Below are 14,988 nucleotides of genomic sequence, written 5' to 3' on the forward strand. Positions count from 1 at the left end.
ATGAGATAAAGGATCATTCACTTTGTTTGTTCTCAGACTGGGGGGGCTTTACATCCATTCTACATGCTCTTCTCCTTTCTTCAGCCAATCTGATCACAGGTGCAGACAAAGGCAGCTGTAGGTGTCCAATCCGTCCGGGCAGCATTACCGTTCTTTGAAGACGTTAAAACCGCAGTAAACAACAAACATTACCTCTTCAAATGTCACGGTTAGGATTAGGTTCATGTTAGTGACGTGAGACCTGTGGATATGAGGTCCTGAAACGCCGTTTGTTTATATTCTACCCTGGAAAAAATTCAATGTCCAAACAGTAGTCCCCCCCCCAGCCCTGTCCCACCGGGACACTCGCCCCCCACGGTTGGAGAACCACTGGGCTGAATTGAAGGGAACTTTTCCCATGTCTGAACATTCAGCTCTGGATGGTAGATTGAACATGTTTGAGATGTTTGCAGTAGATAAGCGACGGCGGCGCTCAGACTTTCACTTCCTATCAGCTTCATGGCTCAGTGAAATGTGAAACCTTTACGGCCGAGGCGGTTAAAGAGCACGGAGAGCTGCACGTTCTTCTCTAATGGACTCAGACGTGGAGAACGTTCAGCTGGCTGGTTGAGTGTCTTCTGTCCATTAGCTGCTCTTCAGCGAAGCTGGAAGTGCTTCGGTGAAGCACTTCCAGCTCAGGAGACACCCCCATCTTCCTCTTCATCACACCACAGCAGAGAGGAAACGGTGCTTCTCAGTGTTTCCTCCAGACGCGTGCAGACTGTCGCCGCTCGCAGAACACCAACTGACACGGCATTTTCTCCATATTCTTCGTCATGTTTGGGTCGGTTCTCCTCCTCTGCCTCCTCCTGAGCTCCTCCGGCTCTCTGCCTCCTCCTCGCCGCTCCTTCCTTCTGAGTAAGTCGTTTTGATCTTCTGTGACTCCAGGAAACACCAACATGTCGATGAAGAAGTTTAAAGATCTTCGTTCTAGTCGTTCACTAAAGTCTGTGGATCTACAGGAGGTCCAAGCTGTACTTCTAAAGGTCATAGGTCAAATTCTCAGCTGGCCCGCCGTCAACGTGTCCGTGGGCAAAGACACTGAACCCACGTTGCTCCTGGTGGTGACAGGCTGGCGCCTGTAGCGTCTGTGAGGCCCTAAGAGGAAACTCCTAGAGAAATCAAATAGTTTTTTTGTTTAAAAGATACGTTTAAATAAAAAAATTAATGAGTTTGATCCAAACAGTGAAGATTAGAAGATTTTCAGGCGGAGCGGTCGGCTCCAGCAGAGCAGAATCTGTCTGTTTCTGCAGAGTCTTCCTCTAAAGATCTGAGTTTGTCTGAAATGTTCCTCATAGAAACTGTGAGAAGCTGAACGCAGACAATCGCAGGAATCACATTCCATCAGTTCCATGGATTTGGATTTGGAACGTCTGTCCTTCCAGCGCTTTCAGGATCAGAACAAGTAGAAAGCCTGAAGTTCGACCGTTTTTCCAGAGGAACTTTCCTCTAAAGGCTGTAGGAGGACGCAGAGATGTTCAAGCTGCTGTTTCCCTCCAGTTTATTGGGTTTTGTGTGAAGAACATCTCCTTCTTTTTAAACCTGTTTGTGTCTTGAAGTTGAGTCACAGCATTTGGACGAAAACATCTTGAAACCGGCAGAAGGTTTCCTGTGACTCTTGATGAGTGAGAACCTTCACCCACTTGGTGGAGAACCGCCGTCAGTGGCTGGTTCCTCGCCGCCACGCTGACCTCTGTCAGCCGCTCACGTGTGAACGACGGCGCCGGCATCCTGAAGGTTCCTGATCCTCTTTTGTTTTCACTCAGTTGCTCTCCGGAGCGTTTGGGTGTTTTTTTTTTTTGGTTTCGTCATCTTTGTTTTTTTGGAGAAGTTGTGTTGAAAGTGAGTCAACCAGGAAGCAGAAGTGACATCAGGATTTAGAAACCCAGAACCTCAGGGAGCAACGATGGAATGGACTCCTCTGGTCGCTTCTCCTCCAGTTTGCACGAGGGGGCCAGCAGGCTCCGCCTACTTTTAATGAGGCATCTGATTGGTCAGTTTAGAACTTAAATAACTTTTACAGAAAATATATCAGGAAAAAAACATGTTAAAAATGCGTCATAGTAAGAATGGTTGTCCAACCAACAGAACGACAGAGTGACAGCTGTTTGCTCTCTATTGAAGTCTATGGCCGTGTCTGAATTCCTTCACCATTTAGTGCGTTTGTCATTTTTTAGAGCTTTTCTGAATCTACGATTCCAAAATCCAGAGTCCTAGAAATTTCCCAGAAGTCTCTGCGATAAACCAGTGTGCGTCGATGCTCACTAGATTGGTGAATATAGACCACAATGCATTGCGTCTGAATAGTTTTTGCAAAAGAAAATGTATTTTTTGATAAAGCATCAACGTTTTTATCTTCAGCAGACAGTGGAATCATAAATAACCGTCTCAAAACGCTCATATTGATTAGATTTTAACTTCGATGACATGAAATCGATGACGTCATATCCGCCGTTCAAAAACGTCGTGCGCTTGGCGTCTGACCTGCTTTTGAACTTCAGGTCACTACAAAGAGCCACTATCTAGTTTTTTGGTAGTTAGGGGTTAGGGCGGGAATTCAGACACAGCCTCTAGGATTTTTAGGGTACTTCCTGTTTGGAACACCTGGGGGGCGGGGCCACTCAGCCCTGATCCGTCTTTAAAGCTGCAGGGGAGAAAGGACAGTGACCTGCAGATGTTTGCAGACCAGAATCCAGACTTGGCGTTCAGCTGGCCACCCGCTCATCAACAACAGTCACACAGGAAGAGGTTGAAACCATGAACGACAGGAAGTGGGAGTTTCTCCTGACCCCAGAGACCCTCTGAGGTCAGCTTTACTCCTCTGAAGCTGTGAGACCCTCTGTGGTCTGGGATGAGGCTCCGATGGGAAAGCAGAAGCAGAACGTGGAAGTCTGGCAGAAAAACCTTCTGTTTGCTGCCGCTGAGGAACGTTTCCTGTTTCTGGAAAGGATTCGTTCTGGTAACCAGATGGGATCTTAGCAGAGATGGTTCAGTCAGTTCTTCCTGAACCTCATGATGGCGGAGAGGAAGACCCGTTCTTATCTGACCACGTTCTCCGTAACTAAAGATGTGGATCAAGTTCTCAGCCTGATTGTGGTTTTTGAAGCAAACTTTTATCTTCTGGTTTCTCACATTTGGGGATTTTTGATCACTTCACAGAGGAAACCAGCTGAACTAAAACCAGAGTCCACACCGCACAAAAACCTTAAAGACCAGGAAAGATGGAGCTCTTCTGCCGCAGAGGTTGGAGGAACCACAGACCAGATGACAGAACCCGTCTGAACGGCAGGACCTTCATAGGGTTCTGGACCTTAGGGGTGGATCTCAGGAAGTTTCTCTGATCTTCAGAGGATCATTTTCATGATAAAAACATAAAATTAGTTCTAAACTACACTGACTAAACAACAGACAAAGATGTCAGCGGGTCTGAAATGTCTCAGACCCCCCCATGCATGTTCTCCTGGATCTCCTTTAAACCTTCTGTCCACCAGGAGATCTGAGGTTGAGACTCATGTGATGTTATCCAGACCCTTGAGCCAGGCAGATGAGGAGGGCGATGGTCCTCCCCTGTGGCTCCTCCCCTTTTTCAGGGCTCAGTCTACTTCTGTTTTCTGATTTTCACTGAGGATTTCTGGTTCCAACATGGCGGCGTCTATATATGGCAGGAAGATGGCGGTTGAATGGACTTCATTGATTAGAAGCACATCAAGTCAATTCAACCGTTTGATCTCTGTTGCCGGGAGACGGGCGGCTCCTGAGGTTCCACGTGTTGCAGCGGCGTTCAGGTCAGACAGAGAACCGACTGACTGCAGAAGAGTTCATGAGAAACTCAGACTTTCTCTTCACGACTTCTGTCCTTTGATGTGATCTGATGATCTGAGGTCAAAGACGTCAGCGAGTTTTGGGTCAGCGAGCAGCGGAACGCCACAGCCTCACTTCCTGTGAAGACTCGTCTGCATGCAAACACATCTCTGCAGCCTTTGATCTCTGTTTACCAGCAGTCAGCTCAGCAGCGGGGAGGCAGATCCTGACCAGAACCGCAGGCCACGCCCAGAACCTGGACTCAGAGCGCCGTCTCTGATGTTCTGCAGGTTCTTGATCTATTCTAGGATGAGGTCGAACTGAACGGTTCAGATGTTTTAGGGTCTCAATCTGCAGGGGGCGGAGGTATCAAAGTTATCTTTGAGCTTCTGTGTGACCACACCAATCAGAAAGCCCCCCTCCCTCCCCCCACACCTCTGCAGATTGAGTAAATGTCACAGCAAAGATCACTGAGACATCTCTGTTCACAGCGTTTCTCACAGCTGAGCACTTCTGACTTCATTCCTTTAAAGCTGTCTTTTCTTTATTGAACTTTATTTAAAACAAAAAACGTCTTGAAAACACAAAAGCATTTCTGCAACCGTCAAACCGGACGCAGACGGTTCCTGAGGAGGTGAAGGCGGTCCGTCTGTCCCCATGTTTCCTCCATGTTCTCTCCATGTTCTCCCCGTGTTCTCTCCATGTTCTCCCCGTGTTTCCTCCATGTTCTCCCCATGTTTCCTCCATGTTCTCCCCGTGTTCTCCCCGTGTTCTCTCCGTGTTCTCCCCGTGTTCTCTCCATGTTCTCCCCGTTTTCTCTCCATGTTCTCCCCATGTTTCCTCCATGTTCTCTCCATGTTTTCCCCGTGTTCTCTCCATGTTCTCCCCGTGTTCTCCCCATGTTCTCCCCATGTTTCCTCCATGTTCTCTCCATGTTTTCCCCGTGTTCTCTCCATGTTCTCCCCGTGTATCCTCCATGTTCTCTCCATGTTTCCTCCATGTTCTCTCCATGTTTTCCCCGTGTTCTCTCCATGTTCTCCCCATGTTTCCTCCATGTTCTCTCCATGTTCTCCCCGTGTTCTCTCCATGTTCTCCCCGTGTTCCCTCCATGTTCTCCCCATGTTCTCCCCGTGTTCTCTCCATGTTCTCCCCGTGTTCCCTCCATGTTCTCCCAATGTTTCCTCCATGTTCTCTCCATGTTCTCTCCATGTTCTCCCCGTGTTCTCCCCATGTTCTCCCCGTGTTCCCTCCATGTTCTCCCCATGTTTCCTCCATGTTCTCTCCATGTTTTCCCCGTGTTCTCTCCATGTTCTCCCCGTGTTCTCTCCATGTTCTCCCCGTGTCCTTTCCATGTTCTCCCCATGTTTCCTCCATGTTCTCTCCATGTTCTCCCCGTGTTCTCTCCATGTTCTCCCAGTGTTCTCCCCATGTTCTCCCCGTGTTTCCTCCATGTTCTCCCCATGTTTCCTCCATGTTCTCTCCATGTTCTCCCCATGTTTCCTCTATGTTCTCTCCATGTTCTCCCCATGTTTCCTCCATGTTCTCTCCATGTTCTCCCCGTGTTCTCTCCGTGTTCTCCCCATGTTCTCTCCGTGTTCTCCCCATGGTCTCCCCGTGTTTCCTCCATGTTCTCTCCATGTTTCCTCCATGTTCTCTCCATGTTCTCCCGTGTTCTCTCCGTGTTCTCCCCATGTTTCCTCCATGTTCTCTCCATGTTCTCCCGTGTTCTCTCCGTGTTCTCTCCGTGTTCTCCCCATGTTCTCCCCGTGTTTCCTCCATGTTCTCTCCATGTTTCCTCCGTCTTCTCCCCGTGTTCTCTCCATATTCTCCCCATGTTTCCTCCATGTTCTCTCCATGTTCTCCCCGTGTTCTCTCCGTGTTCTCTCCATGTTCTCCCCGTGTTCTCTCCATGTTCTCCCCGTGTTCTCTCCATGTTCTCCCCGTGTTCTCTCCATGTTCTCCCCGTGTTCTCTCCATGTTATCCCCGTGTTCTCCCCATGTTCTCCCCGTGTTCTCCCCATGTTTTCCCCATGTTTTCTCCATGTTCTTGCCGTGTTCTCACTGTCTTCTCGCCAGTTGGTGATGAGTCAGACTTGAACTCGGTTGCAGCTTTTCTTTTAGTCGCCTGCAGATCTGGACAGAATTTATCAAAATATAATGATGTTTTCTGAAAACATTTCAATGTTCTAATCAATAAAGGTTGAGGAAAAAAGTTACAAAAACTAGTCAATCTATCTAGGAAAAAAAGCTTCTATGCCAATAGTGGCTGTAACACAATGCATTGTGGTCTATATTCGTCAGTCTAGTGAACACTGATGCTCACTGGTTTCTAGAACTCCTATAGGGCACTACGGAACGATGAACACATTACAGTGAGCACTGAAGGATTAGTCGTAATCTAACCTTGTGACACCTGTGGGCGGAGCTAATGACAGGTGTGCGCTAACGGATGGATGTTTGTTTGCAGACTCATCTCACATTCCCGTCCGGAGCTTCAGGCTTCAGAACGTCACCACCCTGTTCCTCAGCAGCGACAGCTCCACCCTTTACGTCGGAGCTCGAGACGCCATCTTGTCGTTGGACGTCAGTCAGGCAGAAATCCTGACCCAGAAACAGGAAGTGAGGCATTCAGCCGTGGATCTCCCGCCGGGTTCTGCTGTTGTGAGACTCACCTGTCTGCTGTTCCGTTCAGGTGTCATGGCGTCCGACGGCCAAGGAGACAGAAGACTGCAGCATGAAAGGAAAGAACCGGGAGGTAAATTTCCCCTTCAGCCAAACCGGGTCAATGTGGTCCAAAATGTGATCATGTCTCCATCATGTCTTCATGTTGGTGAACTTCTGAGCTTAAACTCTCTCAGGAAGCAGTTTCAGTTCCTCAGAGGTCGATCCACAGACATCAGACCGTCTTCATCTCCGGTGGTGGACAGGATCCTACCAGCATGATGACCTCCACCAACATCTGAAGACAATCGCCATTTAACTGTTTCATGGCCATTGCTCCTGTTTTCTCAGCCATTTTGGATCCCACATTTAAAATGTTTTGAAGTTGAGTGACGACAAACGAAACCATCAAATAGAGGACGATAAGTCCGGATTCCATGACTCAACTTCAGGACGTCTCTTCTTCAGTCCAGACTGACGGGACAAAGACCAGGAGTCTGTGTGTTTTTGACTATCAAGACATCCTTCTACCAAAGTTCAGGTCTGGTCCAAAGTTCAGACCCTCATACAGGTCTGGCTCCGCCCTCTTTACTGGAGGTGGATGCGTCCACCACCTTCCTGTTCTTCTGGTCTTCAAAGCTCGTATATAATCTCCCGTAAACGTTCTCAGCTGTGAGTTCTCTCCTCACCTGATTCTGTCCCTTCAGCGGTTTTCTACACCGGCTAGCAAAGACAAAGGTTAGCATCCAACAGGAAGCAACGCCCAGAAGATCCGGCTGGAACCCTGCAGAAGATCCATGAGGAGAACAGATGCTGATGCATCCAGACAAGCCTGTCTCATGTTTACTATTCCTGTCTCTCCGTCTTCAGGTGGACTGTCCAAACTTTGTCCATGCGTTGCTGCCTCTGAACTCCACCCATCTCTACGCCTGCGGCAGCTACGCCTACAGCCCTCAAGATGCCTTCATCGTAGGTCCTCCTCCTCCTCCTCTGGTCTGATCCTCCAGACGCCGTCTTACAGACTCCGTTGTCTTTCTTTAGGACCTGCTAACCTTCTCCATGGTCAACGCCAACGGTCATTGGCGGCGCTGCCCGTACAGCCCCTTCCAGAGGAGCTCCGCCCTCGCCTTGGGTGGGTGTGTCCTGTGAGGCGTCACCCCCCGATCAAACGCGGCATCAAATTCAAATTTTTATTTGTCACACACACAATCATACAGCGTACAATGTGCAGTGAAATGCTTAGGCGACCGCCCGCGACCTCAAACAAGAAAGAATATCAATAGGAAAATAGATATAAAATATAGGAATATAGAAATATAAAAATATAAATACAGAATGTCCGAATTTGTGCAAATATGCTCTAAAAGTGACATGTGAAAGTGGCTTGTGTGTATAGTGTCCATGATAACTGATTAAGAGACCGTATCGCCTGCGGGAAGAAGCTCCTCCTCAGTCTCTCTGTGTTGGCCTTCAGAGAGCGGAATCGCTTTCCTGACCGCAACAGCGAGAACAGTCTATTGTCGGGGTGGCTGAGGTCCTTTGTTATCTTCCTGGCCCTGGTCCAGCACCGCCTGCTGTAGATTGAGTGCAGGTCAGGGAGCTCGGTATGAATGATGCGCTCAGCTGAACGCACCACCCTTTGGAGAGAAGATTAAAGCTGCTAGAAAACAAAAAAACCCAAATGTCTTACTGCTGAGGAAGTGGAAGGAACGTCTAAAGAAGGAAGGACTCTGCAGCAGCAGGTAATGGAGAAGACGAGTGCAGAGGTCGACCCATCCGTCACCGACGGTTTCTGCTCAGGAAAAGCTCTTCTCTAGTGTGAGCGGCTCCCATCATCTGTGAGTGATGATGGGAGGTAGGAGCGGACCTCCTCCACCTCCTCCTCATTCCACAGACCTGCTGCTGCCTTTGCCCAGGTCTTCTGACAGCTTTCAGCAGATGTTAGGAGTTCAAGATTCTTTTATTGTTGGTAGATTTCAGCAGCAGTTAAAATGGTTTAACTTCTGCATCACCTATCAGTCAGATGACTGATGACCGTGTCTGCAGTTCTCCAGACACGGTCATCAGTCATCTGAACTCTTCTGTAATCTGCTTTTTGCAGACGGCGAGCTGTTCACCGCCACCACCACCGACTTTAAAGGAACCAAGCCCCAAATCTCCCGTCACTTCAGCAGAGACGGGCGGCCGGACGTCAGCCTGGACAACTTCGCCAGTTTACTGGACGGTGAGTGATCCAGAAGACGAGGTCAGCGAGGAACAGGAGGAACCTTGAACAAGCATTTGGCGGCTCTGAGGAACCAGGTTTCAACCGGAAACCAGGTTTCCACGTTCACATCGTTTCTCCGTGGGCTGATGTTCCTGAGAGAAATCTGAAGGAAAGCAGATTCAAGGTTCATTAAACATCAGAGGAAAACAACAACCTGGTAAAGAAAAAAGATGGAGGCCTAAAATGACACCCTGAGGAACTCCAGCTGTAAAGTTTCCTGCTGTCTTTAAAATAAGATTTAAAGCAAACATAAGAAAGTGAAACTGATGTAGGAACATGGCCGTAGAATCTAGAACCTTCTTTATCTTAAAGAATCAGGACTCAAAGGAACCTGAGAGGCTTCAGCTTCAGGAGGTCTGGAAAGGTCGTCAGGCGGTGGAGAAGGAAGCTGTGGTTCCTGATGCTGACCTCATGAAGTCGGCAGATCCTCACTTATTAATGCCAGCTAACGCGCTCTGACCTCCGCCTGGCCCACATGACTCACTTCCCCCTCCCGCTCCTGCCACCGCTGCTCCTCCAGACCTCCTACATTCAGATCCTCCTCCTGTGTTTCAGAACCGGCCTTCGTGAGCTCATCCGCCGACTCAGCAAACGGGAAAATCTACTATTTCTTCACGGAGTCTGGGAACGAGTTCCGCTTCGAGGAGAAGCTGCGGATTCCCCGGGTGGCACAAGTCTGCAAGGTGGCGCTCCATCAAAAGGCGGCGGCGCTGCAGGAGAGGTGGAGAGTGTTGACCCTGTGCTGCTTTCACAGGACGACGTGGGGGGACGGAGGATCCTGCAGAAGAAGTGGACCTCCTTCGCCAAAGCCTCCCTGCTCTGCCGGCCCCCCAACCGGCCTCCTCACAACGTCCTGCGGGACATGTTCACCCTCCAGCCGCCAGAGGGCAGCGACTCCTCTGAGACGCTGTTTTACGGCGTCTTTACCTCTCAGTGGTAAGAATGCTGAATCGTGTTTGACGCCACCTAGAGGTGACCAGGAGAAAACACAGAACAGCTGATCTGAAGAGAAAGGCCCCGCCCACACTTCCAAAAGCATCTCTGGATCAGGAACCAACCATTTTCATCTGTTCTGTCATAGATTTCTATGTTTTTACAGAAAAAACTCAAAAATCAGAGAACGTTTTTAGATCCTTTCTTTGTCTGAGGGAGCGCCGTGCGAGAGCGCCGTGCGAGAGCGCCGTACGAGAGCGCCGTACGAGAGCGCCGTACGAGAGCGCCGTACGAGAGCGCCGTACGAGAGCGCCGTACGAGAGCGCCGTACGAGAGCGCCGTACGAGAGCACCGTGCGGGTTCCTGATCCAGATGAAAGGGTTCCAGAGGGTGAAGCAGGTGTTTCCTGTTGCAGGTCCGGACAGTCGGAGTCGGCCGTGTGCGTCTTCACGCTGCAGGACATCACCACCGTCTTCTCTGGGAATTACAGGAAGCTGGACAAGAACAGCCAGCGGTGGATTCCGACCTCTGGAAGACAGTTGGGAAAGGTGGCGGCCTCAGATCCGTGGATGGCGCCTTTGATTGAGAGAGTTGTTTGACTGTTTAGTGTCATGTGACTGTCTGGAACAGTTTAGTGTTAGAGGGCCGGTAACCTGCATCCGGCAGGGTCGGGTCAAGGTCAGGATTCGGTTTAGTGTCAGGTCAGGGTCAAGTCGGGTCAGGGTCGGGTCTTCGTACGCCGTCACCACCTGCAGCTGAATCGGTCTTCTCCACCCTCAGTGCGGACTGGCGAGCTCTTCGGACGCCATCCTGGAGGCGGTGAGGTCCAGTTTCCTCACTGACAGCAGCGTGAAACCGGTCAGAAACGGACCGGTTCTGGTTTCTGCCGAGCATCGCTACAGCCACGTGGCGGCGATGAAGACCAGGGCGGCGAACGGGGAAGAGTTCACGCTTTTGTTCCTGGTGGCCGGTAGGTGTGACCAACGCCTGGAGCTTTCTGAACATTTCTGAAAAAGTTTCTCATTTTGACTTTGGGTTTCCAGTTATTGTCTGCATGTTTCTGTTATTCCAGACGCTTGGTTTATATATGCATATAGATATACATTAGATAAATGAAAAATGTCATTCTTTGATCAAAATGTTGGTCTTTCTCCTCAGAGTCGGGTTTCCTCCATAAGGTGGTTCTGTTTGAGCCGGAACCCCAAATCATTGAGGAAGTCCAGCTGTTCACCGAACCTCAGCTGGTCAGGAGCGTCGTTCTGTCCTCCGTGAAGGTAATTCCTGCACAGACAGGAAACAGAGGCCCCGCCCTCTTTTACCAGACCGACACATGTCTGAAGTCCAGACGAGTGACAGATGTTTGCGGTGACGCCGGTTCTGGACATTCAATCTTCTCCGAGCCTCACAGCAGCTGCAACTCTCTCTGGAAAGGAATTCTGGGTAATTTCTCCCCGTCCCGCTGGTCTCTGCTGATCAGTGGTCTGTTGTTCTGGTTCTGCAGGGAATTCTGTATGTGGGAACGTCTGAGGGGGTCACGGCTGTACCTCTGGCCACATGCTCCGCCCACAGAACCTGCAGCCAGTGTGTCCTGTCCCGGGACCCTCTGTGTGGGTGGAGCCAGAGCAGGAGTGTCTGCACGGCTCTGAGCGGCAGTGAGGAGGACGTGTGAGTGTCCGTCGTCACAGTAAAGGAAGGACTTTAAACCCTGGACTTGTTCCAAACGTTTACGCTGACAGGCCCCGCCCCAGAAAAGCGTTCGAGTCCCAAAACAACAAACCAGCGGGATCCTCCAGTGAGGAACTTCCTGGTTGTTTCAACGCCGCAGCTTCAGCTCCAATGTTGACTTTCTTTCACAGTCGATTCAGAACAGCGGCTTCCTAAAGTGTCTATATTGACGCAAAGCCGCCCTTTTTCTCCGCATCAAAATCTGCTGGAATTTATTGCGTAAATGGCAGATGAGTTCTAAAATGGGGATATTTTGCCGTCGCCGGCGGCATTTCTGTCATTAGGTGGGGGGGGGGGGCTCAGCTGCTACTCTGGATGGGTCAGAGTTTTCGGGTTTGTCCAAGTTTTGACGAGCATCTGGACCGGAACCGCGTCCAAAGCCGAGCGAGCGTTGGCTTTTAGAAGACTTTGTCTTGAGGTCAGACGGCTGAACGTCACACAGCTAAACTAGACAGGACTGGGTTTATTATCTGGGACATCAACGACGGGGACGGGCGCTTGGCCGGGGCGTCCAACCACATGGGGCGCCATGAGAAAAAACAAATGTCTGCGCCGCCGTGGTTTTCTACTTTGTCTTCTGTCACGGTTTTGTAGAACAGGTTCAGGTGAAACCAGAGAATCAGAAAATGAGGAGGAACCGGATCGTTTGTGTGACGGGAAACGTTTTTCTAGTTCCGTATGGAGTAGAGAAACCCTAAGGCAGGTAAAACACTAAGCCTCAGTCACATCTACCTGCACAGGTGTGAGTTCTGGCTCCTGACTCCCCGCCCACTAATGCTGCACGCTTGTGGCGTGCACGTGAAACCAGTGTCTGTAGGACGTCCACACACGGTTGAACGGTTCCCGCTCTCTCACGTGCCATGTGTTCGGTAGAAGAAGGGGCGTGAACATGTTCTCTGCATGCAGGTCACCTGCGTGCCTGCTTCTCACCTGCAGACCGTCGTGTCCACCGGTCAGGACCGCCGGGACGAGGACTTGCTTGTGGTTTCAGTACTTTCTGTCAATGTGTTTCCCTCAGGATTCAAAAGCTTGAGAGTGGAAACGAGGAGAAGGTCTGTCCAGAGGACAGGAGTCCGGGTGAAATCAGAGGTAGCGTCTCTTCTTCATCCACGGTTTGTGGATCTTCTCCTCAAAGACCTGGACCTGAATCCTCTGCGTCCCCCTTTCCCCGTCTCTGCAGAGGTCAGCGTCGGCTTGAACCAGGCTGTGCGGCTGGAGTGCGAGCGGCCGTCCAACCTGGCCGTCCTCAGCTGGACCCACTCCCAGATGGAGTCTCTTCCCCAGACGCTCTTCATCCGCTCACCTGACGGCAGCCTCAGCTTCCTCGCCTCGGCTCAAACCCTGGGGAGCTACAGCTGTGAAGCAGAGGAGGCGGGGCTTAAGGAGGTGGTTGTGAGCTACACCGTTCTGCTGAAGCCCACCCCTCGCTCCATCGGCCCGCATCCAGGAGTGGAGAAGGACTTTGAGGACATCCCAACTGAAACCCCCACGCCCGAGGGATCCGAGAACACTCCAGACCATCCGGCGCCGGAAACCACGGCGACAGCCGTTCCCAGGATGAAAGCCAGTCCAGATGTTCCCACCGCGTCCGAGTCCAAAACCAACCCCCCGTCTTTCAGGACAGACAGCCAGATCTCCTTGGAGGCGCCTCAGGCGGAGAGGAGTTACCTCGGCGCGCTGCAGGTGGTTTCTGTGCTGCTGGCCGTCTGCATCTGCGTGATTTTCATGGGAGCGTTTTTCACGCTGAGGCAGAGGAAGGCCGGCCTCAGATCCTGTCATCTGCTCCCCGTGAAGGACGGCAGCAAAAAAGACAACTCCATGGAGATCAGCTCTCTGGGGAGCAGGAAGGAGGCGTCAACGGAGCTGAACGACGGGGAGTGACGCTCCTGCTGACGGGAAACACTCCTCCAGGCGTTTCTGCAGCTAAAAGAGTCTAAAAAAAAGAGACTTTCAACCATTTTTATTTTATTTTGAAGACCATTTCTAAAGGTTACAGAAAAATTCACCTTTTCAACAAATCTAACAAATGTGTGGGTCATTTACAGCAAAGAAATCCTCCCACATCAGGAAATAAGTGGGTGGAGCTAAATCTTACCTGAAACACAGAACGAATCCAGAGTTTGGACTCCAGCAAACTTTGCAGACGACACGCTTGTTTATTTAACGGGTTACATTTCTGAACCAAAACGGTTTAACAAAATAAACCCTTTGTTTTCCTCAGAGATGAAACTTCATTTCTGTGCCGTCAGTGAAACGAGAGTTTGGGTTTGTTAAAGCAACAAGACAAATGTGAATTCTTATCTTTAAAGCAGCAGAAAATCCCGTCCGTCTGCAGACCACTTAAGTTTCAATCTGATTGGATTTGGAGTTAGGAATCTTTTAAGTGATAAAGGTTCTTGCTATGCGCTGTGGTGTAGTGGTTAACACTCTCACCGTGGCCGTGTTCTTTGCGTGTTCTCCTGGTTCCCGCCTGGGTTTCCTCCCTCGGGGTTCTTTGGCGGCTCTAAATCGTCCTTCAGGCGTGAACGTCTGACGGTGAACCTCGCCTACATGCAGCTGTGGCTGGGATAGGCTCCAGCAGCCTTAAAAAATGGACGCATGAATGTTTTTGTTGCACATTTGAGATGTTTGGTTTTATTTATGCAGACGTGACCTCAGACTCAGTTCCGCCTCAACTGTTTTTGTTTTGACAGTTTGTGTATTTTTGTGTTTATTGTAAACAGATGAATGTAGATCAGATGAAATCTAAACTCAATTATAAGACTTTGTTTGTAATCCAGCGATAGAAGTTCAAAATAGCAAAATGAGCATCTGGATCATCAGAAGATTTGGCAGGAATTCTCTGACACATTTCGTGTCACTTTGTCTCCCCCTAGTGTCAGCAATGAGGATAGCGCCGTGAAAAGATGTCGAAACTTTAATTTCCAAGGTTACACTGAAAAATAATTCTGTAGTCCTGAAAGAGTGAATAAAGTTGAATCGGTGAGAACGTTCCTTCTGGGATTCTGTCTTCTTTCAAGAACTGCTCCTCCATGTTTCCTGATGGACGAGCAGATTTCAGCGACTCCAGAGAAAGACGCCATCCGGACGAGACACCATTGTTCGGGTTTTCTGAGCGAAATCGTCAGATTTGACGGCTGTCTGCTTGTTTATCGGCTCATTGAGTGAAAATCTGAAAGTGGAGCAAAAATGATGGATTAATGATTTGACCTTTGCCCCTAAGGGTTCCATCAGGAAACGGCTTCCTCTGACTAATGTTCATATAGATGTATTTATGAGAGAGGAGACATCAAAACACGTCAACAATGTTAAAAATCAAAACATAAAACTCTGTCAAAATATTCAAAAAAAATAAGAAGGTAAATATTTTCTTCTTTATCAGTTTATGAGGCTTAAAGAGTGAAAAGAGCCCAAACGTGTTTGTGGGAAACACTGACCCCTGCTGGTCAAACGCAACATTTCAGCTGTTTTCAATGACTTCAAATGATTGGATTGTTAAAACGGAGTTTAGGGCCACCATAGAAGAAGAAAAGACATTTACCTAAAATTATGAGAAAAATTAA

At 49.6% G+C, this 14,988-nt stretch overlaps 1 protein-coding gene across 2 annotated transcripts; it reads left to right on the plus strand.

The window, feature by feature from the left end:
• The first annotated feature begins 46 nt into the window (after positions 1 to 46).
• LOC105356063 (semaphorin-4B-like) lies at positions 47 to 14,419 on the plus strand. Of its 2 annotated transcripts, XM_023964489.1 has the most exons (14): positions 47 to 897; positions 6,308 to 6,459; positions 6,533 to 6,595; positions 7,372 to 7,470; positions 7,543 to 7,633; positions 8,603 to 8,725; positions 9,323 to 9,450; positions 9,522 to 9,703; positions 10,116 to 10,248; positions 10,481 to 10,670; positions 10,859 to 10,974; positions 11,202 to 11,365; positions 12,444 to 12,514; positions 12,606 to 14,419. In XM_023964489.1, the coding sequence occupies exons 1-14, from the start codon at positions 816 to 818 to the stop codon at positions 13,304 to 13,306; spliced, it is 2,295 nt and encodes a 764-aa protein (XP_023820257.1). In that variant the 5' UTR covers positions 47 to 815; the 3' UTR covers positions 13,307 to 14,419. The 2 variants fall into 2 exon arrangements, with proteins under 2 accessions (XP_023820257.1, XP_023820258.1); XM_023964490.1 differs by lacking the exon at positions 47 to 897 and adding an exon at positions 915 to 1,776 and having other exon boundaries at positions 6,533 to 7,470.
• The last annotated feature ends 569 nt before the right edge of the window (positions 14,420 to 14,988 follow it).

The sequence above is a fragment of the Oryzias latipes genome, chromosome 16 (genome assembly GCF_002234675.1).
Source record: "Oryzias latipes chromosome 16, ASM223467v1".
NCBI classification, from domain to species: Eukaryota; Metazoa; Chordata; class Actinopteri; order Beloniformes; family Adrianichthyidae; genus Oryzias; species Oryzias latipes.

Excerpts from the sequence above, each read along its gene's own strand:
- LOC105356063 (XM_023964489.1), top strand. The coding sequence starts at position 816 with ATGTTTGGGTCGGTTCTCCTCCTCTGCCTCCTCCTGAGCTCCTCCGGC. Across the intron at positions 898-6,307 it reads TCGCCGCTCCTTCCTTCTGA|ACTCATCTCACATTCCCGTC; the intron begins GTAAGTCGTTTT and ends GTTTGTTTGCAG. Across the intron at positions 8,726-9,322 it reads CTTCGCCAGTTTACTGGACG|AACCGGCCTTCGTGAGCTCA; the intron begins GTGAGTGATCCA and ends CCTGTGTTTCAG.